This window comes from Anoplophora glabripennis, unplaced genomic scaffold (assembly GCF_000390285.2).
Source record: "Anoplophora glabripennis isolate ALB-LARVAE unplaced genomic scaffold, Agla_2.0 scaffold756, whole genome shotgun sequence".
Classification (NCBI taxonomy): domain Eukaryota; kingdom Metazoa; phylum Arthropoda; class Insecta; order Coleoptera; family Cerambycidae; genus Anoplophora; species Anoplophora glabripennis.
The window spans coordinates 144502-167131 of record NW_019416846.1 but is presented as its reverse complement, the minus strand read 5'-3'; the positions used below and the strand labels follow the sequence as shown (position 1 = coordinate 167131).

General features: G+C 34.1%; 1 protein-coding gene across 2 annotated transcripts; it reads left to right on the top strand.

The window, feature by feature from the left end:
- Window positions 1–323: 323 nt before the first annotated feature.
- Window positions 324–20752, top strand: LOC108913184 (uncharacterized protein CG3556). Of its 2 annotated transcripts, XM_018718680.1 has the most exons (8): window positions 324–407; window positions 13388–13524; window positions 14523–14766; window positions 15140–15402; window positions 15472–15632; window positions 18646–18844; window positions 19275–19622; window positions 19709–20752. In XM_018718680.1, the coding sequence occupies exons 2-8, from the start codon at window positions 13422–13424 to the stop codon at window positions 19768–19770; spliced, it is 1380 nt and encodes a 459-aa protein (XP_018574196.1). In that variant the 5' UTR covers window positions 324–407; window positions 13388–13421; the 3' UTR covers window positions 19771–20752. The 2 variants fall into 2 exon arrangements, with proteins under 2 accessions (XP_018574196.1, XP_023311314.1); XM_023455546.1 differs by lacking the exon at window positions 324–407 and having other exon boundaries at window positions 13422–13524; window positions 15155–15402.
- Window positions 20753–22630: the final 1878 nt, after the last annotated feature.

The window sequence follows — 22630 nt, the reverse complement described above, 5'->3', positions numbered from 1 at the left end:
AAATCCACTTACCCCCTTAAAAACAATGTATTAATAGCATATTTACTATAGTGGGAGCAGATAAAAGTATTTACATAATTGAATTTTTTCTAACGCGTAAAAAACAGCTACTACAAAGAAACCTTATTGTTTCGTTTTTTAAAACTTTGCAATAGGGTAAAAAACGAGATCTAGTAATAGAATATAAGCTAACTAACACCCTATCACCTGTCACGTCCATCTTTTCCACGCCACTGGCTCTAGTAGTCATTGAGTCTACATGCTGAACTGAATGGACTCGGAAAATCGATATCATCCTGGAAGGCACTCTAGTCTAGGTGGCGCTTGGTAGTCAGTTGTTCCAGTCCTAAGCGGCCATACCAGCCATCAGTTTATTAGAGAGACCGCAGTCATCTGTGCTTTTCTTTGTAAGTATTTGGACAATTCCTATACAACGGCCATATCCAAAGCGTGGCTGTGTTTTTGCTTTAATTAGTGCCTTTGTGTTACTCCTTCAGCGGATATTTTGCATGCCTAAGGTTTTGCTTGGTGTAGTTTGGGGATAGCGATTGCTCTTCATAGTTTTTACGCCACCCTGCCGCTGTTTTGTTTCCCAAGCGCGCTAGATCTAGAAAAAAAACTAAAAAGATTCGAGTTGGAGGTGGTGTAATTATAATTCTCGCAAGAACAGAACTGAAGTGCGTTATTAATAACAACAATATCATACAACTAGATTAATGGTTTTTTTTGTACAATTTCAAAGTTCAGTGAGATATAAGCGTTAAATAATTGATTTCTCGTTAAAATCACAAACAGATTATATTTTAAATTTCTCTGTAACTTTATCTGCTTAAAATTAATATATTACACATAAATAATTAATCTTCGTTTCCTATCTCGCTGACAACTATGCAAACAAAAATTGGTTGGAATATTTCGAAATAGATAACGTTTCGGGGCAAATATAAACATACATAACCCACCAGAGGTTTGCTTGCACTAAGTTCTTATATTACTGTAATGCAGTGCATTTGAGCACCTAGAGAAAAAGATGGACGGAGAAAAGCACGGCAAAATTAAAAGCAATCTGTAGAAAAAAAGCTGGATCTTGACAGATCTTATCTTTCTTTCCAAACTGTTGAGTTTTTCGCTGCACGCATTTTACAGCCTGTGCTCCTTCTTGTTGAATGGTGTCGTATTGATTTTGTTTATCGGAAACGGAAAGGGTTGCAAAGAGAGAAGTATATTAATGAATCTGAAAGGAAGCGGCAGACAGACTGACAGGTCTGAATTTCCGTCTGCAGCAACTGAAAGCATTTAAGGACGTTGCCTCTGCAGACGGCTTAATTTATGGAAGGTAGTCGAGGATATTGCTTATGAAATGTATAGGGTGTTATTAAACTACGAGCTCAAAATTTGGGGAGTTACATAACCTTTAAACTTATTTACTTTATTAATAATTATTTTTCGAAAACTGTCATTAAAACTCGACATTTTCATTAAATTTTCAGTTGACAAAGTGAGTCTTTTTTGTCAATTAAATGCAAAATACTTTTATGTTCTAGAACGCCAAAGTCTTTTTCATTCTAGAACATAAAACAAATGCCATAATAATTTGTCGTTTTTTCAAAAGTTATTTATGATTTTATTAATTAAACAATATACATTTTAACTGATATAACATTTCAATACAAAACAGTAACTATTATAAACAGGACGATTACAATTTATTTTGCACTACCTGTAAATTGAAAGTACCGATATTGCAGTGAGTTAAATTTATGTCAGATTCAATGCTTGGCATTGGCTATTGGCAAGTTCCGTTAGACTCTGATGAAGATGGTAACAATTTATTTGCGATTGAAATTTTATTTTGTATAGAGTTTCTATATATGTCTCTGGTACCGAACTGGAAAGCCACCCCCCATGTCGTTCAATGGTGGTAATATCGGCCCCTGCGTCGGCTAACAGAGTGGCGGAAGAAGTTTCCGGATGAGGCAAATTGAGATAAATTGCTATTTCTTTTGGCACATTCCTTATTTCGATGACGGCAACCACTTGCTTAACACATTTTTCCCAGACATACTTCACAAAAATAGGAGTATAAGTTTTGGAATCGGGAATTCTTATAAAATAATTGAGTCTTTGTCTCTTAAATCATCGACCGTTATCTTTAGTAGCTCATCTCTTCTCAAAGCTCCAAAAACACCAGTTATTAAAATGACCTGAATTGTCCAAAATTGATTAAATCGATCGATTTATATTAATTTGAATTTCCTTCTCTAGCAGAAATCTATTATCGGGTGCTTCTCGTTTCCTCTTTCGTTAGAATTCTCGACTTTTTCGGACGGTATCCAACTGTTTTGCTTTTCAAATGGTATTAGTTTCGGAAATTTTCCGATATTTACATTTCTTTGGCATTCAGTGTACTTTTTAACACGGAATATACTGACCATAACGTCGAAGGTTTAATTTTATTAATTTTATGGGCGAAATATGCCAGTAATGCTGCTTTCGACCACCACCCTTTGCATTCGTTGTAGGCAATCTCGTAATGTCTCGACGATTTTTTGGGGATTAATTGTGAAACAGCGCTTTCTGCCGCTTCCAATACTTTCCCTGGTAAATGCTCGTCTTCACTTTCTGAGCTCATTTAGAATTAAACACTTAGAATATGAATTACAATATACAGGGTGTATTTAAATGGAGAGGCATAAATGATACCAGAGATTCCTTGTGTGAAAATAAGTGGATTTAACCTAACATACCTATGTCCCAAGTCGCATAATAAAAAAGATACAGGGTGTCAAAGTGAAAAATATTATTATTTTTCATTTGCTATGTATTTCCTGTAATTGGGTTTACCTGTTGGAAATAAATGACATTATTCTTATTATAAACAACTAATTTATTTTCATTGTTTATTAGGTTGCTATAGTTATGATAGTCACTGCCAGTGTTGCCAACTTTGGATTAGCAATAAATTCCAACTGGTACAAAAAAAAAATACCAAAATATACTAAAACCTATTACTTAATTTACAATTGGAAAAATATTGCAACCAGAGTTAATTTGAACTGTTTATGGAGATACTACAAAATACTAAGAAAAAATTATCAAAATTAAACTATGAAACAGCAAATAGGTTTCAAGTTGCGTTGCGTGTTGCATATTAATGAATGGAATTTGTAAATAAATTTTCTTTAAATTGCTAGTTTGTTTATATTTTATAAAAAATAAACTATATACTGTAAAATACAATAGGTACATAAAAGATAAATTTTCAAAGAAAAATAAAAACTAAACATAAATATTAAAATCCAAACCTTCCACATCCCACTTATACGCTTCCAACGTTTTAACTTTAACCATTTATCAGGCAATTTGTAAGTTGCACAACACATATTCCATCTTTTAAATTTTAGTCTTTATCACATTCATCGTACTAAATAATCTTTCCACTTCTGAATTTGAATGTGGTCACTAGCAATGAAATAGCAAAATTAACTAATTGTTCAAATGAAGCTCTACTTTCAGCATCTCTGTATTTTTTAACTTCACACCAAAAGTTTTTTTTGTTTTTTATATTTGTCCACGTTAACAGATGTATTTTATTCCACTGATTTTCCATTTCACAAATCTCAGTTGCTGTTTTTTTATAATATTCAAAAAGTGAAGTCAAATTAGGTTTATTGTAACTCAAACCATTTATTTCCACACAAATTAAATTAAAAAAATATATTTTCCAATAGTTTTAGGTTTTCATGAGTTCTTAATAGTAACTGTTCCACCAGTTTCACAATAAAATCAACTGCTCTTTCTCGCAATGCTAACTCTTCTTCTTTTTTAATATTGCCTTTATCCTTCAGATATTTAATATTATGCTCAAAAGCCTCGCCAAGCTCGGCAAACTAACTTCCATTCTAGTACCAATTCACGTTCTAGATACAAAAATAATTATTTTACAGGATTTGAACATAAAAGAAAATTCTGTTTTATACAACTTTTCAAATCAAATCATCTTTAGTTACATTGAATTGTGTACCAAAAAGTGATTAACTAAAAAAAGGTTATGACAAAATATTGATTTAAAAAATGTATCTACTATATTACTAAAAATTACAAATTTCTACATAGTTTTTGGTATAAAAAATTGCACGATGCAAGTTAAAAGATTCATTATTTATTTTTAATAAGAATTCTAGGCCACTCGCTTTTCTTGTGATTAAATGAGATAAAAACTCACTCTCCGCGAAGTATACATACAATTAGAACCACCAAAACCATTACTCTCAATTCCTCTAATTGAATGCAATTAAACATGGCGGGTAAATTGAAAATAATAGGTTCTCCTTCCGTATCGGCCTATTATCTGCCGGAGAGTAAATGCGACTAATGAAGAAAGTATATACCTATTCCCTGAAAACATTTAGAACCTGGGTAGATATCACTGCGTTGTGTTGTGTCGCCCTCATTAGAGAACCCCTAGGGTATCGATTCGAACGTAGATAGAAGTCAGCATAGTGAGCTGACAACAGCTTGATTTCGCAATTGTTCTGTTCATCGAATGTAACAGTTTTATCCCAATGTTTTTTTTTGCTTGTGTTATCGCCTTTTATGGAATTGTTGCCTTGTTTAAATTTATCCACATACAAGTTTTACAGAAGATTTAGCGTAGTACTTATAAAAATTGATGTTTCTAGAATATTTTAAAATATAGAAAAAAATTAATTCAATCTCCTTTAAGGAATCAGAATACTTTTCCTGCAAGCTTTTAACTGTAATGGAATTTTATTCAGACTCTGAATTCCTTGTAGATTTTTTTTGCGTTTGTGACGGTCCCAGACTGATACCAAGTCGAACCTACCGGGTGATCTAATGTAAAAGAAGCTAGGTTAAGTTTCTTCATTAATTTTCTTTCGATTTCAGTTTACTTAGGTTTAACATTAAATCTCCTCGATCGGTGATTTCTAATCTGTTTCTTTTTATGGTAAGATTGGTAACTGCGCTAAAACCCCTTTTCGTGAGGTATGAAGATGGAAAAATTGAGAAAATCTTTCTCGCAACAGTCCATAATAATAATTTTATTAAACATTTTTACTTCATATGTAACTTATAGGTCTGTTATAAGAAAGTTTTATGTACATGTATCTGTGTTACGTGAATTATTCCATTTATGAAACCCAAAATTTCGATCACAACCTTCTTAAATGAGATCCATTCTCGTGGACATCTCATACGTCCGCATTTTTTATTTTCTCTGATACGGTTCGGAGTCGACCCCTAAGGGTCGATGTAGACCACTTTGGGAATCATTGTTTTAGACCGTCCAAATCGCTGTAATGAATCGGACTATTTTGAATAAAAGCCGAAACAATTTTTTACTGTTATTTTTAAAAAGTCCTGTTTACTTTAAAACGTACCTTGTATATCGCTCAAACTTCTACAAATACAAGTAAATTTTGACTAAAATGGATGTAGGGATTTAAAAAAATCTTAATCAACTATAAAAAAAACTTCTTCAGATGTACCACTTCCAAGAAAAACTATAGCTCTAATCTTCTTATGGAAAGATGTAGTCTGTCTTATTTATTTCAATAAAATGTGGTCAACATTTTATTGAAATAAATAAGAAATATTAAACTTATTCTGATTTTCACCTATAGTCCTTCTGCTAACAGAACTTCTAACTTTGTCGTAATGAAAGAAATATAAAAATACAAAGAGTTAAAAAAAGAAAAAACGAATGAAGATCTACGAAACATATACATATGTACTGTTAAAGTACTCATAGTTAGAGCTGTCACAACACACAGCTGTTTTTTCTTCAAATGGTTTGTTATAGACGTACTTTTAACAATATCCAAACTTTTCTTGAATGAGATCCCTTTGCGAGGCTACTTTTCTTACATGAAATTATCTTTAATGCGCATGCTCAGAAGCATTAAAATGCGTTTTTAAAGGCGGGTTTAGGAATTATTATGCAGCCAAGTATACACAGGTAGGTATTGTATGTTGCCTGCCTAACAAAAGCTTTGGAACTGCAAATGCAACTCTTGCAATACTGCTTTCAATCACGAAAATTGAATAATTTCAAATATTTCGAATTTTCACCACCAAGAACGGCGGTAATATTCTTGAAATATAGACCATTTCCATTTTAAAGCTAAAATAATCAGTTAAATGTACAATTTCACTTAGAAAGTTTAGAATGTGAGAAACAGTTATTTACGACAAATAAAAATAAAAAAAAATTAGGAACAGTAATTACAGCATATCCATTTACAAAACTAACAAGTATTGTTGTGAGGAAATTTATCAGTACAGAGTATATAACGAACGTTCAAATAAAAACGTGGTCAAGTTGGTTCTGAAAATTTGGACGTAGGGCGTAGCGTATAGCAAATGAACTTAAACGTCATCTGTCAAAGCGCTATGTTTTAAAAAGCGTTTAAAATGGTGTTTTCTCAAGAACAAAAAGTGTTTATCATAGAGTCCTACTTTAGAAATGGACGCAAGATTGATGGAATATGGAAGTATTCTATTGAGGAATGTTTCATAGAATTTCAAAATCAATTTCCCGGCGTTGTTGAGTACAAAATTTTTCAAAGTGCAGTTCAGCGTTGTGTTAATGTTTTTCGTGAAACGGGCAGTGTAACAAGAAAAGAAGGAAGCGGCCGACCTAAAAAGCGGACTGAAGAATTAAAAGAAAATGTCCAACAAATAATGGAAAATGCGCCAAGAACTTCTGTACGTGTTTTATCACAAATGGTAGGAGTATCAGTCGGTACCTGCCACACAGTGTTAAAAAAAAATTTGCGTTTGTTCTCATATCGTTTAACTTGTCAGCAAGAACTTCATGAAGTTGATTTTCCGCGACGGGCTGTATTTTGTGAATGGTTTTTAAACAACTACGGTGAACTTCATAATATCACCTTTTTTTCTGATGAAGCCTGGTTTCATTTAAGTGGTTACGTAAACTCACAGAATATGAGAATGTGGTCTTCTGAAAAACCAGATAACTTTTTTGTCGAGGACCCTCTACACGCTCAAAAAATTGGAGTTTGGTATGTTCTCAATCGAAGGAGGATTTATGGACCTATTTTTTTAATGGTACTCTTACTGCGCAAAGGTATAGAGAAGAAATTATCGCTCCTTTTGTTAACCAGCTGGAAGAAAACGAAATTACAAACTTTTACTTTCAACAAGATGGCGCAAGGGCACATACGGCAGGCGAGACGATGAATATGTTGAGGGAAGTTTTCCAAAATCGACTAATAAGTCTCAATGCTGAACATGAATTTCCACCGAGGTCATGTGATATTACGCCGTGTGATTTCTTTTTGTGGCCTTACCTTAAAAACACTATTTTTGAACTGCCTATTCCTGATTTAAACCATCTGCAGGCTCGACTTATAGACAAGATTCGTGAAATTAACAATACTCCGAGCATCTTAGAAAATGTCTTTAATTGTTTGAGGAACAGGTGTGAAAAGTGCTTGGAACAAGGAGGGGGACACTTTCAGCAGCTGCTTTAATTTATTGTTATAACAAGGAGGGGGACACTTTCCGCAGCTCCTTTAATTGTTTGTTATTGTTATCACCATTATTCTTTAAAATAAAGTTATATAGTCATTAACGTTATTGAAACTGACAGCTGCTATACAGCTCGTTGAGAAATGAGGTTAAGTTGGTCGCTATAAGCTACTCCCTACGTCCAATGTGTCAGAGCCAACTTCGACTACGTTTTTATTTGAACGCTCGTTATATGAGTTAGGAAAAAAAGTGAATGTACACATTTTGTCAATAACAAATTGTTCTATCTAAAAACAGCATCATTTTTTATTTTCAGTAGGGCCGTATTAATTTTTTTTTTATAATTTAATGAGTCCCCATAACTCCACCACTGGTTGCTTGCGGGACTTCTACTTCTATGGAAAAATGGTATCTTTTAAGAAGATGTGTCATGCCAAATTTCGCTTAAATAGCCTTCTTCATTTAGAAGTTATTTAAAAAATTCGATTTTTTTTTTAAAGTTTTTAACGCTCTATATTTCAAAAATTAAGCGTCTCTGGAAAAAATTTATACTTGATTTTTTTCTTATTTTTTTATGAGGAATATATCCTTAAAGTTTGTCGACTTAATCCTGAAACACCCTGTATAAAAAGACATAATTTAGTTAATAGCTCACCGTTAAAATATGAACTACAGGATATTAAAAATTAATTTAAACAGATTGTAATGCAACAAGAAATATTAAATGTGAAATAAGGAACATGTATTTTGATTTTGTATGTATATACTTTTATTTACCGCGAACCGCAACGCTTGTCTCAAAATTCATGTGCACAACTGACTTAAAAGTAAAAGCACACAAATATAACCATTTCCTGGTTGGAGTGACAAGGAGAAAAGTCACGGTCTGCCACTGGCGCACGCACGTAAGAATCACCCTGTACTTGGCGCAAAATTAACGTACAACGTAACGACTGCAAACTAATTGAGTGCTCAGGAGGCCACTGCCCTGCAACAAAGAGATAATTAATTATCGGTAGCTTGCTGGAAGTTACTTGTTGATTGCCTGTGTCGTATAGTACGTCGTACACCCGATACTATTAATCTTATTTTCGACAAAAGGTACATTTTCCAAACAGGGCCACGTATTGATTGATGAAACGGGGTGACAGGGTGCAGGGGTTCCGGCATTTGAAAACGTTTAGCACTGGCTATAATGGACTAGAAGTATTTAAGTGTTTTATTGCTCTGGTCTGGGAAGTATACCGCGTGGAAGTGTTGGGAATCGTCGATTGATTGGGCTGTACGCTTTGCGGCGTCAATTCTGTCGGAATACATTCTCGAGGTCATCTTAGTCCAGTCATTCTACGGAAAAACGTGAAAAAATTGATGGCAGCAATCTGACGACGGGATCTTGTAGGGTGGGGGGGGATAGTTAATGAAAAATACATAAATTAGTACAGTCAATTTTGCCCCCACTCCGAATAAACAATGGTCAAAGTAGTCAAAATAAGGTTTTTTTCAAATATAATTTTTCAGAGGCAAGACAGAGAGAAAGTCTTCAAATGAAATCTACAATTTCATTTTTTATGCATTAAAATCGGTGCATTATTTATCGAGATAATTGCAAAAATCATGCTTTTTGCAGTGTTTTTTAATTGTTGATTGCTTTTGCAATAATGGTCATAGGCGAATTTTAATCTACTAAAAATGAGGGTATTATAACCCTTTATATGTGACCACAAATTGGGACCGATCGGTCCAATAGTTTATGAATGATTGCATTTGTTTATCACACGATTTTTTTAAACGATTGGACTAGGTCAGTGAGTGCATAAAAACCAATTTAAACGCCGGGAAATTAAAGTTAAAAATCTGAAAATTATGGTATGTTAAAAAAAATCGATTTTTTCAATTTTGCTGCATTTTTTTCAATGCAAAAAAGGGGTATTTTTTTATAAATAAATAGAAGTAACTCCAGAACTACTGGTCTCAGAATCACGACAGTCATATCACTGAATAGCTGGTAAAAAAACAAAGATTAAAAAAAATACAGCACCATTGTTTATAAACATTAAGGGCTGAAATTAATGCTATATATGCACAAAGGTCTAAACTTTGTGATACATTCAACTCACACGAAGATTCATACCTACAACTGTCATTTGAAGACTTTTTCTCTATCTTGCCTCTGAAAAATTATATTTGAGAAAAACCTCATTTTGACTACTTTGACCATTGCCTGCAAAATACTCGGCAGGTATTGTTTGACGATCTATCAGTTAATCTACGAAATCACATATATTTTATACCGTCGCAATGTAAGGGAAGTAATCAGTACCCAGGTAGATGGATAGTCAGGAGACTGGCCACCGCGTTCAGCTGACTTAAATTCCTGTAATTTTTTTATTTGGGAGACCTTAAAGCAGAAATTTTTATAGTCTTAAGATTTGTTAATTTGGTCAATAAAGGTTAACTAATGTTTAAACTTTAAACACAAATAATAATTTATTGTTATAGCAACCATCAGTTTTATTTACCAGGCTCCTTTGATTGAAATATGAAATTATGTTTTTTAAAATGCTTGGAGCTTCTAAACAAAAACTAAGAGGAGAAATAAAATAGTTTTTAATATAAAATGGATGATGAAATAAAGCTTTTTATTAATAGAAACAGATGTAACTCTGTACGGGATTAGTCACTATAATCTGACAACTCATTGTTATTATTGAAGTTACAAAAAAATTTTTAATACAAAAGTTTTAGCTTTTTATGAATTTTTATAATCAGTATTAGAAAAAACAATTGAATAATGGAAATCACTAAATTAAAAAAAAAATAATGGAACACCCTATATATTAGTGCATACTTAGCTTCGTTAAATTGTTGTCTTTTCAAAAATATACAGGGTAGCCCATCGAAAACGTACCGCAAGGCATTACAGGGTAGTAATGAACTTTTCGGCAAAATCCAAAAACAGGTAAAGTTTGCTTCTGAGGGGGACAACTTTTGGCGCAAAAAGCATAGCAAAATCTTCAACCCCCTAAGTGGGGGTGCCATCCCCCAAATTTTTTTAAATGGGAATGGGGGTCAAGTGGGGGGTCATTAGAAAGGGCTTTTAATTCTCTATACATCGATTCTTACTTTTTGAAAATCGATCCATTATTTTAGAAAATATGCAGCTTTGAAAATACGAACAATATTTTTGACGAGAAATGCGAAAATCGATTTAATTTTACTTCAAAACTTACGGTATTAGCTTGGTAAATTCCTTCAAAAGAATTCGCTTTTTTTTTTCTGATTTGCGAATTCTTTAGCCTGATTTTGGTGAGCAAAAAATTGTCCGCTTTTTGTTTCGTATTTAGATAGGCCACAAGAAGTTGCTAGATAACTGTCTTGTGACTTGTAGTTGAAGAGTACCAATACTGCCGAGTCTTTTAAATTGATTAATTATGGTGTACTCAATTCCAGAAAGAGTAGAAATTATTGAGCTTTTTTTCAAAAACAATGAATGCGGAAATCGGGTCGCCGAACTGTTCAACCAACGGCATCCTGAGAAACATGCGTCTGGAAAAATTGTTCGCGAATTGGTGGCCAAATTTCGCGAAACTGGCTCCGTTCATAACAAAAAGAGGCAGGTTGAAAATCCGGTACTAAATGAACCTACGGAAATAGCGGTATTGGGGCAAGTGGCAATGGATAGTACGCTGAGTACAATGCAATTGGCTACTGCGACAGGAGTGAGTCGTACAAGTGTCCAACGAATATTAAAAAAATACAAATTCCATCCTTATAAGATTCGGCTAGTGCAAGAGCTAAATGAAGACGATTTTGATCGTCGTTTGCAATTTTGCGAAATAATGACTGAACGAGCGATAAACGATAATTTCCTCTTTAATGTGTGTTTTTCGGACGAGTGTACGTTCTTCTTGAATGGTTTAGTGAATCGCCATAATTGTCGTTACTGGGCTGATACCAATCCAAGGATTTTCCATGAGACACACTCCCAACACCCCCAGAAGTTGAATGTATGGGCAGGTATTTTTGGAAATTCCATTGTAGGTCCTTTTTTCCTTCCTGGAAATTTGACAGGCGATATGTACTTGGATTTACTACAAAATGTCATCGACCCAGCTCTAACAAATATCATAGAGGACGACCCTGCTTACAATGAACACGAACTGATTTTCCAGCAAGACGGAGCTCCTCCACATTACTCGCTCAATGTGCGCAATTACCTAAATGAGACGTTTCCAGGACGCTGGATAGGACGAAGAGGTGCAATTGAGTGGCCCCCTCGGTCACCCGACTTAAATCCTTTAGATTTCTTTCTCTGGGGGCACATTAAAAGCAAAGTTTACAGCACTCCACCTGATACCTTGGAAGATCTGCGAGGACGAATCATTAATGTATGTCGCGAAGTAACACCGCAAGTGCTCCAGAATGTTCGACAACGGTTTGAAGACAACCTGTATCATTGTATGCAAGTTGGCGGACAACATTTTCAGCATTTACTTGACTAATACCGTAAGTTTTGAAGTAAAATTAAATCGATTTTCGCATTTCTCGTCAAAAATATTGTTCGTATTTTCAAAGCTGCATATTTTCTAAAATAATGAATCGATTTCCAAAAAGTAAGAATCGATGTATAGAGAATTAGAATTCTTTTTTAATGACCCCCCACTTGACCCCCATTCCCATTTGAAAAAATTTAGGGGATAGCACCCCCACTTAGGGGGTTAAAGATTTTGGTATGCATTTTGAGCCAAAAGTTGTCCTCCTCAGAAACAAATTTGACCTGTTTTTGGATTTTGCCGGGATGCAAACGAGCATACTCGGCGCGCGCTGCATTCACATTATTATTATTCTTTCTTAAAATAATTTGTTATAGGAAATAAATGATGATATATAAACTTCTGTCAAAGTCATTTGTTGGTTCTACGTGCCTCGTCCATAGCCACTGCGATCCGTCAGACATACATTTCCGTCCTGTTTTTTAAAAAATAGTTTTAAACTGAAATATGTTGAAAAGTCCTGAATCAAAGAGAAAAATTTGACGAAGCTAAGTATATACTAATATAGTGTTATATTAAAAAAAAAATTATTTAATTTAGTGATTTCCATTATTCAGTTGTTTTTTCTAACTTTTGTATTAAAAACTTTTTTGTAATTTCAATAATAAACTCAGAATAAGTGGTCAGATTATAGTGACTAACCCTGTACAACCAGAGACCAGAGGTCTGTCCAAAAAATAATAATTCAGTTGTACAATGTATTTCTGATTATGATGTAGAAAATTTCTACGTTATTATGATTTTTTCATATTTGCAGCATTTTTACTTATTCCATCAGTTTAAAAAATTGGTAAACCGAGAGTATATCTCACCCTGCGCAAACTTTACCTTACAGCTAACTTAAATCTCGACATTGTCTAGTTGAACTTTCAGAGTCAAATAAAAAGAAAACTTCGTCAACAATAACACGACCAACCTCTGTTTGCCTAGCTCTTGAAACTCAGAAAACGAACGATCGACCGATTCGGGCGATCTCCGAACCTGACTTGTCCTCTTAATAAAAAAAGTTCCCAACAAGAACATTGTTCTGTATTCTAAGAACGTACGACAGAAACTTCAGAGTTTTTAAGACCCTGCAGGTCGATTTATTCTCGGCAAACTTTCCAAATCGTTTAGACGGCACAGAACTCGCAAGAATATACCTTCCAACGGATCCTTTCACACTTTACGGATTTAAATTTTTAATGTGAGATTTAAAGTATTTCAGGCAGCCAGATATACACCTGATTGCATTAAGTGTTGCCTAATTTTTAATACATTTTAAAACATCTCGAAGCTTCTGTTAATATTTTTTAATAATCATGTAATTCTCTTTCCAGGACACAACATTAATGGTTACCTGTTAACGCTACCATGGTTTACCTACCCTTAATCGTCGCTTTTTCCTTGGTTGCTTTTGGTTATTCGCAGGACGTAGAGCTTCAGCAGACCGCAACTACCAACTATGCGTACAAAGGTCAGGAATATTTTAAATGTTATTATTTAAATTTAATTTGTCAAGTAACATTACGTCTTTATGTAAAGGTCAAGTTATGCCATTTTTGGACCATTAAATTCGACATTTGAAAAGGTCACTTCGAATATAGAAGCAAGAGTTATGTAGCTCGAATTTGACTGAAATGTATACAAAAATGCAAAGCATCAATTAAATTTATCTGCGTCAATAACGCAGCACCCAAGAGGGAGCAAATTTAAAATATCAGAATATACCGGATGATTCAGAACTTATCCAAAACAAATTATTGGATGTACAGTGGACTCTTACAACACTGAAAAAACTAATGTAAACACTATCGCAAAAACGTTAAAACTAAAATCGAATTTCCGTATTCGCCTGGGCCCATGGGGAGAGAGAGCGCATTGTGTACAGTAGACCAGCGATATAAATTTGTAAATACTACAAGTTCAATAATTTTTTTCTCGGAAACTATCAGGATTTTACAAATATTTTTTTACGATATTTTGACTCTATTTTTCATGATGCATCTATGCCCACATTTTTTTGGATAAGTTGTGAATCCCCCAGTATAATCTGCTGCTAGGTCTGAGGTCCGCGAGTAAATCGTACAAACCATAGGCGACTCAAAAAAATTTACTAGTGGGGACGAAAGCAATATTCCCTATTTTATTATTTTTTTTATGAAGTAAAATAGTAGCACTGAACAAAATCCTAGAACAAATGTTTCTTTAATATACAAAAAAAATAGAAATAATGATAAACAATACATTTACAAAACAAAATTAATAAAATAAATGGAAATGATATTTTTAACATGAACAAGAGCAAAACTCCAATCTTAATCTGTCTTGAGCAAAAGTACTCAGCAATTCTTCAATAAATTGATCAACCCTTTTTATTTTGAAAAAAAAATTGATATTTTAAAGAAATATTTGCCTCTTTTTATCAAAAATTGTATTATGTTAAGCTTAAAACCGATTTGTCCTCTATTTCAGACACCACGGAAGCCATGAGGAGCACGACGGAAAACCAGAAGTACGAGACCAGCATCCAGAAGGCCCTGGCCTGGTTGGTGACGCAAAGAGAGAGCAATTGGGGCTGGCGAAACGACACCTCGAAAGTACTTACCGCCTTACAGTTGACCCCGCAGGAAGAATCCGCAGCGCTGCTACCCACGCACCTGGAGATGCAGCTCTCTTTCAAACAGATGGAGGTGGAGATCGTTGTCCTCCTTTGGAGGTAAGACACAATAAAAAATTACTCCGTAAAATTTGATGACGGTTGAATAATTTCCGAGACAGACTTTTTGACGTTTAGGGGAACATATCGTTCACTTCTTCAGCAGGAACTCGAACTGGAGATTAAGTCCTCTGGCCGGTATTTATATTTGCTGTGTACACCGATTTTTTGCGGTATCCAATTACTTCGTTCTGGATCTTTTTCTTAGTGAAGCGAACAAAGGGCTTGTGGGTAGCTGGAAAAATTGCGGTTGACTGTTGAACATTCATATTACGAATATTACAGAGACGAAATGGCGGCCAACCCGGGAATTATTCAATCAACGACAACCACCACGAAATCTTGCAATTACAGCAAAATTTGATGACTTTAGATCCGCCTTTTCCAGACACCACGAGGTACCCATAACTCCTCCAAAGCTCTCGCAGTACTGCTTGGCTCTAAACGCCCTCTGTTACGACCCCCGTCAGTTCCACGGCCATGACCTCATAGGTACGCTGCAGCACCACGAAGCTGTGCACGACTTGGAATTCGCCTACGCGACATTGGCTGCCTGCAGCGCTAGAGCGCACGTACGCAAGAAGCAGATCAGGAGGCTTTTGGACATAGCCAATACTGCCAAGGACCATAATATCGGTAAGACATCTAGCCACGGTACTTTCATTTATCCATTTATATTGGAGATTTATCAGAGACTTGTTCCAGACACTGTGGCTATGACGATTCTGGCCTTGAGGTGTATCGTGAAAGACCACAGGCACAGGAACTTGCAGCACTCTCTACGAAGGCCGAGTATCAATTTGGCACGTCAGCAACAAACCGACGGCGGTTTCGGCAACTTATACAACACAGCTCTAACCTTGCAGGTAAGCTACTCTTGAGGGGGGCGTTTTTATGCACAATTTTCAATGAATTTTTTGTCCAATTGTTTAAAAAATCTAAGCAAGTTAGAAACGATATCTCTTCATTGTACTACTTATGCAAGTGTTCTTCAGGGTGTGAGATAACTGACAACACATTTTAAGTAAGAAAAAAAAACATGTTTTTTTATCTTACGTTTCCTGAACTTTACACGACTGTTGAACATACAGATAAAAGCGTACGGTATTATAAACATACCCACACCCAATGCTTTTAGGATACTATTTACACATGAATTAATAAGAATTATTGAGTAGTTTTATAAATCAATTGGACAAAACAGGAAAGGTACATGTTCTGATATTTTATATTATCCGTCATCTTTTCATGGAAGAAATCCTTCGTATTTCAACATTTCTATAGTTTGGATACTATCGAAAAGAGGGCGATAGTCACAGTTGTCGTTCTAATGTATTTTTTGCCGAACCAGAGCCGGACTAACTTCAATATGTTTGAGTTGTATTTGCGCTGATTTTAGATAATATAAAATAATGTGATGGTAGTGCTTGTTTAAATGGGAATATTAAGCTTTGCATGTAAAATAATCGTAATAAAACTGTTATTCCGAGTTCTTACGAATACTGTTAAATACTAGTAAGTTAAAAATTTTTAATTCTCACAATTAATAATAATTAGTCTAATAGTAAAAGAGCTATAAACACAAATAAATTATAGTACTTAATACACATATTTTGATGATAGTCCAGATAATATAATCGGTCAGGAAATTACTAGAGAAGAAAGAATTAGGCAAGTGCCATTCGGTATCAGTCAGACTGTCTAAACTAAAATGGAGCGTGATAAGATAATTAAAATTTCCTACACACTGGCAGTTTTTTTCAGAAGCGGGGGAGTCAGTGTCTCCCTAAGATTTTTTTAAGATATTTTTCACAAATTGATTTTTGTATGTTTTACTTATAGTTATTAGATCCAATATAATTTTAGAAACCATAATTCTGAATACAGAATCTTGTATGTAATAATTGCTGTTGCTTGTTGAAGAGTGACTTCAAGTTATTATTACATTTTTCTTGAGAAGCAAGCCAAATGAGTTTCCATAAAATAAAAAGTAAACATTTACGGGACTATTTTGCCTCTAATGCAAAAATGACTATAATATTCGTGTTTAGCTACCCCAGATTAAGTACAAAAGAATTTTTGTACGTGGTCCAGAAGCCGAGATATCAAAGATTTTGAAAGCGCCAGACATTTAGACTGCACGTCATCAGTTTTCAGAGCGAGCGCGCGCCGCTTCCCCCTACTTCACCGGCCGGTCCAGCTGACGCACTCAGCGCTTGCACGCTTCACTTTGTTACTTAATTACTAATAGGTACTAAAAATCAAGTAAACATATCCTTTTTTTTAAATATAAATATTCAATATTAACCTCCATCAAGCGCATCGCTGTAAAAAATGTTAATTGCGTCTTCAAAATTTTTTTTAAATAATAAGTCGTAGAAAAACATTTTTTTTTAAATTCGTGAAAAAATGTCAGCAGTTTCTTTCTTTAAAAGTAATTTTCATAAAATAAAAATTGAAATAGTTATTTGAAAAAAACACCCAAAAAAAGTGCAACTTTTTCAGTCATATTTTGATCCTTAAAATTAATAAAATCATCAACATTCGTCAAAATCAGTCGATAGATCTGTTTAAAACCTACAACTTTCTCATTTAAAATTTTTCGATCGGTGCTATATTTTTTACTTATTTTAGAAAAACCGTTTTTTGCAACTTTGCGATTTTGTTTAACCATGTTCGCCATTTTGGATCGAGTTTAAAGGACAAGAAACTCGATTTAAAATTGAATTTTTTATACCGTCATATTTTTCTTGGCCAGGTAATAATTTCTGCAAATTTAACATTAATCCGTGGCAGAATGCTTGGACTAATTTGCAACAAAAAAAAACTGGTCTGCCGGCCGGTAAACACGAACACGTGCTCTTTGTATTGGTACAATTGTGAAATAAATATGAAATGAGTAATGAACTACAATTAATAAATTATGAAAATATTTACCAGAGGATCTGATAAACTATTTTGTTTTTTTTTATTTCTATTTTTCTCATATTTTATGTTTCCTAATAGGTTCAGGGTGTTTAATACTACATTAATTATTATTCATAACATATTTTATCTATATATTTTTAAGAAAAATAATGAAATGTTTCTGTACATTTTAATTGTCTGGAATACAGTTGCATTGTTATTTAAAATCATTAAAACTGTCTTTACCACAATGTTTCCATACTTCCAACATAATGATAATAATCACAAATATTTCACAAATATGTCTGTTAAATGAAATTAAAATATACAGAACATTAAGGGTATAAAATGATCATCATTTTGCATTCGACATGCCCAGTAATAAAGAATCTGGGGAATTTGAAGTTTTTGTCAAAAAAGTTGTTTGGTATATCTAGTGTTTACGAAGTTAGTTGACACCGTATAAAAACTAAAAGTCGGCATCTCTTTCCGGGTTCAATAAAGAGATGTCGACTTTTAGTTTTTATACGGTTTCAACTTCTTCGTAAACACTATAATAAATGTTTAAATTTTTGATAGTATCAAGTATAGTAGTATTCCTCTGTTTCCACATCCAATATTTTATTAAAACACTGTAGGTTATTATATTATTTTTCTTTGCAATTATTAAAATTATCTGACAATTCTTGTTCATTGCACATATTTTCCCTAATGCGGCTCTGGACGATAATAGGCTTACCAATGTCCTGAGAATATATAGTTACCGATTAAAGAAATCTTTACGTCGATTGCTATGTGGTATTACGAAGTTGTTCTAGTTTGGCATTACGCTAGTAGAGACCGCCACTTCCTGGGTGGATTTTCTACTATCTATCAGGTGCTATCGCTGTCTTACCAAAAGTGCGATTTCTTGTCTATAAAACGGCGCCCTTAATAGTTTCACTCGAAAGAATCTATCTTTGGTCGTTCTAGGCGTTACAAGACATGAACGAAATAAACAATCACTGGAACAAGTCAGCTGCCAAAAACTACATCGAATCCAGGCAAGATCCAGATGGCGCTTTCACTGACCCCAACCTGACCGCAGAGGTCATCCTGGCCTTGTCTGAAAGAGGCCTAGGCTCCATCAGGAACCTGGACTGTGGAAAATTTGACGACTACGAAAACCACGGTATTTAACATGGCACTATATTTTTCATTGTATAGTGGATGTCACTTTCAATGGGAGGCTATCTTTGACCTAGAAACACGTATTATAAATTTGTTTTTCCAAATTCTGTCATGAAAACCTTTTTTTTCTATAATTTTCATACCTCGCCGCTAGACAAACTAGTGTGTATGTTAATATTTGCTATAATCTTTCACAATTCAATTCAGTTACATAGCAATAGATGATTTTTTGGCGCCCACAAAAAAATTTAAGCTTTTATAAAACTTCAGTAGCTGTCAGTACTAGCATCTAGCAGTACTGTCAAAAACCCGGTTATTGACAGTATAATAATGATGTCATTTGCCAAAATATGTCAAAACATGGCATTTGATTGATTATAACGCACCGAGTCTTCATTTATTTTACATCTGACGATCACCTCTTATTTCAGTCGACATAGATGGCTTAACGAAGTCGTTCTCGAGCCACGGCAACGACTCCGAGATCCGCAACGTTACCATCACCTACACCCTATGGGTGGGCTCCAACATCACCGAAAACTCGACCATCAGCATAACGGCCCCAAGAAACACCTCCTTCTACAACATCATGCAGATGGCCATGGATCTGGACCCGCGCTTCTCCTTCGAGGCCTCGGAGTGGCCAAACGGTCACTACGTCCACACCCTGGCCGGGTACAAAGAGGAACCCATGGGGTACCACTACTGGTTGCTGTACAGGTTACCGGAGATACCCGATCCGATGGCTCCTCCAGCGAATCAACTTGTAGCACCAGTGGGTAAGTATAAGAATTTTGGAGTGCCTCAAGGCACAGCACTTGGTCCCTTTCATATCTCGCACGATCGTAATTGACTTTTTTTACAGGAGTGGATGATTTATTGATTGAAGAAGGTGACCACTATCTGTTTTGGTACAAGAAGCTGTAAATATAGGAGGGGAAGGCAGCAGTCATCTCGAAGGACACCACAGAAGGCTTAAGATGTGCGTTTTTCTTTTCGTTATTCAAATGTTTCACCCATTTCAATCGAACCGTAGCCACCTGAGTTTAATTTGCCGTGCTGGGCACCTTGAATTTCTTTATACTTTTGGCCTTTATAGTAAGAGAAGCAGAGAGCTTGGTGTTTTCGCGAATAACGTATACATAACCTCTATGTCTACAACGGCTATTTTGTGTGACGTTTATTTATACAGGAAATTTTATTCTAGTCTTTTGAGAAAAGTGTATTAGTACTTTAAATGTAATATAGTTGGTGCATCTGAGCAGACAATGATTCTGCATAATTGATACTTTTCTACAGCCTTTATTTTTAGATGTAAGGCGACCACCTAGGGTCTCTGAGTTTGACAATATACAGGGTTGATCAAAAATAGTACAATTGCTTGCTCCTAGTCATTCATCATGTTCTAATAAAAACTTCATCACTACTTATATTTGTCCACCCTGTATATGTATAAAATCCTAGTAAATCTCATAAAACAATACATGCCCTCTTATAATCCACATTTTATTTTAAATTATGCATCATCATCAAACCGATATCTTCTTAATAACAAATACTTGATAATCTTAGATTAAATAATTTTAATATTTATCTGTTTTACCTGATTGTCGATTGATGTTGATGCAAAATTGTCTAGAAACGACCCCTACGTGTGTGTATTTATTTCATAAATGGTAAAAGATATCGGAAATATTAAAAATGTTCTAGTAATAAAAAAGAATATATCTACCTTGATGTATTTATATGATAAAGATGCATTTTTGAGAGACAATACTATACGATTTTTTGTGTAAACATTTTTTATAGGTAGCTTAGGGTACATTTATTTATCCAGTTGTTAAGAGAAGCAAAGAGAATTGTTGAAAATTCATTATTTTTATTATACCTTTGGCTTAAAAATGTTATTGAGGAGTCAGTAATAAAATATTTTTAAGTTCTACCTGTTTTCTCACTGTAAACCCCTCTAAAATATACCTAAAAAACTGTTTTGGATATTTGAGACCATTTATCGTGGTATATATTCGGTGACCATGAAAATATTATCGCTTATAACATCAGTAGTGCTTATATTTAATCCGGAAATTTTTTCGAGGTCACGAAAATTTTCTAAAAATATTCGTTACGAAGATAAAATTTCGCTTCGCACCTGAAACACCGTGCTTTAATTTTTTTAACATCCTGTATATAAAAGTTTGATAATAACGTTTTCAAAAAAAAAAAAAGTCCGATCGATCGCGATGAGAACCACGGACCTTCGGTTTAGCTTATATGAGGTATTTGAATATTTGGGTCTCCGCAAGTATAACACTTTAAAATGTTCAAATTAAGTTTTATTGCCATATTGTCGTTTTTAAAAAATCAGAGCCGGTGCCTGGCGGCAGCAAAATACTGATACACCGTAGCCCGATCGATCGGGAAAACGCATCAGAAACAAAATTCATTACGTCTTCACTAACGTTTGTTTCCATCTCTGACCAAACTTCGGATGTACTTTGAGATCTCTCTCGCATCCAAAATAATCGATTTCGTTTCTTTTTAAAGAGGAAATATTTCTTATTGTTAGAAGACGCGAAGATTTCGCCTTTTAGTCCAATCAAATTGTCGAAAATACCTAATTTTTTTGCCAAAAAATAGTTCAGTAATTGAAAATATATAAAAATTAGCAAAAATTCCGAAGAATTCAATGCATTACTTTACCCCACCTGAATTTTTGGGTTTCATTTTCAAAATGGCGTCCAAAGTTCGTAAAAAACAGTTTTTTTTTCATTTACAAAAAGAATTAAACATTTTAGAAAAAAATATTTCAAACAAAAGTTGTAGCAATTTTTAATACGGATCGAATAAGCCCAAACCGGTTTTGATCGATAAATAAATTAATTAGTTATTGTAAGAAAACCCCTAAAAATTGCGATTTTTAGGGGTTTTTTAAGGATCTTTTTCAAAAATAAATATTTTTTTATGAAACTTGGTGAACGGATAGCTCTTGGTGAACAAAATAAAATGATTTTATCAAAATTGAAAAATATTTTATAGTTTTTGCAAAAATTAAGTTTTTCGAAAAAAAAGCGTTTTTGTAAAATCCCCATAATTCATAGGTCGCCACATCTTTAGGAACGGGGTTGGGCTTAAAATTTTCTTTAATAGTCACACTATTAAGTGCAAATATTGCGCGAGCCTCAAATCGATTTCAAATACCGCAAAAAACGATCGAAAAATAGTTTTCTTTTTCGGGGTCATAAAAGTTTGATTAACTTTTTGATTTCAATTCGTATCAAAATGTCGATACTGCCAGTCGAAAGTTTACATTTTGTCACGAATTTTAAAAAATAGCCATCCTTTCACCAAGTTTCATAAAAAATATTTATTTTTGAAAATATTGCGATTTTTAGCGTTTTTTTTGTAATAACTAATTAATTTAATTCCCGATCAAAACCGGTTTGGGCTTATTCGATCCATATTAAAAATTCCCACAACTTTTGTTTGAAACATTTTTTTCTAAAATATTTAGTTTTTTTTATAATGAAAAAAACTGTTTTCTGCGAACTTTGGACATCATTTTGAAAATGAACCCCAAAAATTCAGGTGGGGTAAAGTAGTTCATTGAATTCTACGGAAATTTTCCTAATTTGTACATATTTTCAATTACTGAACTATTTTTTGGCACCTGAAAAAGTAATTTGATTGGACTATTTATACCTTACTAATCTGGTAGAGTAGCTTATAAAATCAATGATTTTGTCAGTAAGTTGCGCTCGTCATTGCTTATATAAGCTCCGCTGTCAGA

Excerpts from the sequence above, each read along its gene's own strand:
- LOC108913184 (XM_018718680.1), top strand. The coding sequence starts at position 13,422 with ATGGTTTACCTACCCTTAATCGTCGCTTTTTCCTTGGTTGCTTTTGGT. Across the intron at positions 13,525-14,522 it reads TACCAACTATGCGTACAAAG|ACACCACGGAAGCCATGAGG; the intron begins GTCAGGAATATT and ends CCTCTATTTCAG. Across the intron at positions 15,633-18,645 it reads ACACAGCTCTAACCTTGCAG|GCGTTACAAGACATGAACGA; the intron begins GTAAGCTACTCT and ends TGGTCGTTCTAG.